General features: G+C 43.8%; 1 protein-coding gene across 1 annotated transcript in view; it reads left to right on the top strand.

Annotated features, from left to right (window-relative positions):
• Positions 1-488: 488 nt before the first annotated feature.
• Positions 489-2,998, top strand: part of chrnb3a (cholinergic receptor nicotinic beta 3 subunit a) — a 27,935-nt gene continuing 25,425 nt past the window's right edge. Inside the window, exon 1 of the mRNA XM_034087964.2 lies at positions 489-871. Within this exon, the coding sequence (XP_033943855.1) occupies positions 796-871 (76 nt within the window). The 5' untranslated portion in view covers positions 489-795. The remainder of the gene's footprint in view (positions 872-2,998) is intronic.

The raw sequence follows: 2,998 nt of genomic DNA, 5'->3' as shown, positions 1-2,998 counted from the left end.
AGCTTTGTTCAGTCTAAAACAATTTATAACCAGAGACATAATATAACTGAAGAACATGTTGTGTATTGTATGTGTTGAGAATGCTGAACATGTTGTGCCTTACAATAAAGAAACTTATTTTAATTAAGCTGTATTTGTCTTTTTAAAAGGAAAGAACAACTAGTATAAAAACAAAACAATAAATCACCTAACACATGTATACATAACACAAAACAAGGTTCTTTTAAATGTTGTTTGAAGTAAAATGTTAACTATCCGTATTATATTCACTTCAGATGAATAGTATCAACAAATGTAAAATAAGAAACCAAAGTATATCAGTAGGTGATTCTCTTTGCCATTGTTTTCATCTAGTCTATACTTTTACAACAATTAAATTATTGGTTTTGGTGGGCCACCCCAAGATTTTCAGTGGCCCCATTTGGCCACCCCTATTTAAAAATGTCTGGAGGCGCCACTGCCTTCAGCCTGGCTCCGCTCTGGCAGCATCCATCTCTGCACCGGGACACGCACATGAAAAGAGGCTTCCGGATAAATAAATAAAAAACTGAAAAGGCGTCAGAACAGCGAGGGAAAAAAACACACACCGGCTGCTGCTGCTGCCCCACATTGTGAAGGCGGTCCGTGATATGCAAGGAGACTCACAGCCGGCTGTCCTTCATTACTCCAACTGGACAGCACGGCGGTGATACTCCGGAGGTCCCGCTCGGCTGTTAAAGTGATGCACCCCGCAGGTCCGAGTCACCAGTGAAATGATTTGATCTTCGCGGTGGATACTTGCAGTCAGTGTTGTAGATGATAAGAGGGAGAATGACATTTGCGGTCGCGCTGTTGTGTTTCTCCCTTGCTCTCGGGAAGGCTACTATGCAAGGTAAGAAACACATTCAGTCTTTAAACTGTTGAAGCTGCGCTGCTACCCCGCACCGTAGTAATTGTCTAAACAAAGGGTGAAATTACCTAAGAGGTAAACATATTTGAACCCTGGTGAGGATTTGGGATACTACAGTGTTGCGCTATCCAAACACATCAAAGTGTCATTATAATAACGGCATAATTGGCCAATGTGCCCCATGCTTCTAAATGAAAAAAACAAAAGGTTTAAGAGCATTTTTTGGAAATTATATCTGTAAAATATGCCGCATACGTATGATTCTGATGCGATCGCACTTTTAATCTTGTGGCTGGCAGCGAGACAAAATGTTGGGGTCAGGTGAGAACAGGGGCGGCCCCAGGGGGGAGCTAGGGGGTGCTGAAGCACCCCCCAGGATTGGCAAAGCACCCCATAAGCACCCCCAAGAAATATGTTTTTTTCCCCCCCCGAAAATTATTATTATTTTTATTAAAATAAATTAGAAATTGCAAATGTGAAACAAACAAATGTTTGACCAAAAACATAAAGCCAACACAGGTGATATGATTAGGCCAATGGCCAGCACCTATTCAATTTTTGACTATACCCATAGGCTAAATTACTTTGTGACACTTGAGTGACTTCCTGTTAGCTAGAGCGCCAAATGATTTGCTAACAGCAAAGTGAAAAATATTATCGTTTTTTAGTCCTTAAACGTCCACGTGTGGACACTCAATCAAAACTACCTGAAAGCGAGAGGGATTCTGCACATAATAGCATAGCCTCGTGAGTACAAATAGCTTACTTCTGGGTCTCTGTGTTTCATTCAAGCTCTGCTCTGTGTGTGTGTGTGGCACGAGCCATTTTGTGTGCGTGCGCGAGCGAGCGAGAGAGAGAGCTTGCGCACCGGTGGGTATCTACCGGAGATCGTTGTGGTTAGCATCTGGTGCTAGCTAGCCAAGCTAACGGGTATAAGGAGCTTTTTCAACAACAAGGTGGAGGGAGAACTCTCTCCTGTCAGACGGAGAGTCTCAGGTAACCTCAGCTCAGGTGAAGTAAAGGACTCTCAGTGTTTAGATAGTTAACTTTAGTCTAGTTATCTCAGTGGGTCTCAAATGGTTTGTTTTAAAAGGGAAGTGATTTGTAAAATGTCTATGAAGAAATAGAAAATATGTTTACAGTTCTGTTTCATATGGGTGTTGAGAGATGTATCCATAGATCCCTTAATGTTGCTCTCAAAGTGCACCCGATTGATGCTTTTAACTTCAATATTTAAAAATCTTCCCGGGGGAGCATGCCCACTAGAGGAGGTGATGACCCTCCTATGCGGCTTTCACACCAGCGCTTTTCAGTTTCTAGCTCCGAGCGGGAGCTTTTCTGATTCAGCTCCGGTTTCCCTTTTCAGCTCCCGCTCTGTGCACACCGCCCACTGGCGCCCCAGAGCTGCCCTTGCTGCGTCATGACGTCACCGTTTACATCGCTGATTTGCTCCCCAACGGAAGCTCACAACAACAACAACAGCGTCGGGTCGATGATCGTGTTGCTTTTAATCACACGAAGCCAGAATAAATTGAATAACGACTTCTCCAACCTTATACTTTGCTCCAGAGTGCCGTGGTTCATTGTTTATTAATGTGTTTCTGCAGCATTTACCGACCGCTGCAGTGCTGCTCTTCCACGGGACTTTATTCTCCCGTTAGCTCCCGGTTAGCTCACACTGCAGCGGCCGCTCTAAAGTATTCACTGTCCGACTCACACAAGCAGCTGATGCATATCCCCAGTTCCCTTAGCCTAAGTGAATGTGTGTCAGTCTGAATTGACACTGTTTGATATCACAACGCTGTTATGAAAGTGTCTCTGGTATCAAACGGGTGATGTTAGCATAGCAACCGAAGCTAAACCGACTACTCTAATCCGATAGCTGCAATAATACAAAACAACACGTCTGCCTCTCTCCACAATGATCGATAACAGTGAACAGATGGTCAAAGTAAGGCACAAATAAACAGAATCACACGAAGCCTGGTTAGTGTTGCCTGACTTTATAAAGTGTGTTTATAAGCACTACTGCTTGTAGGCAGGCATAACAGTCGACCCATGGGAGGTGGGTTTAGTTTCCTGCACGCCTCGACGTAAGAGAGACGTAAG

Source organism: Pseudochaenichthys georgianus, chromosome 1, assembly GCF_902827115.2.
Source record: "Pseudochaenichthys georgianus chromosome 1, fPseGeo1.2, whole genome shotgun sequence".
In the NCBI taxonomy this organism is placed as follows: Eukaryota; Metazoa; Chordata; class Actinopteri; order Perciformes; family Channichthyidae; genus Pseudochaenichthys; species Pseudochaenichthys georgianus.
Note: the sequence above shows the minus strand (reverse complement) of the source record. Positions and strands in the feature narration are given on the sequence as shown.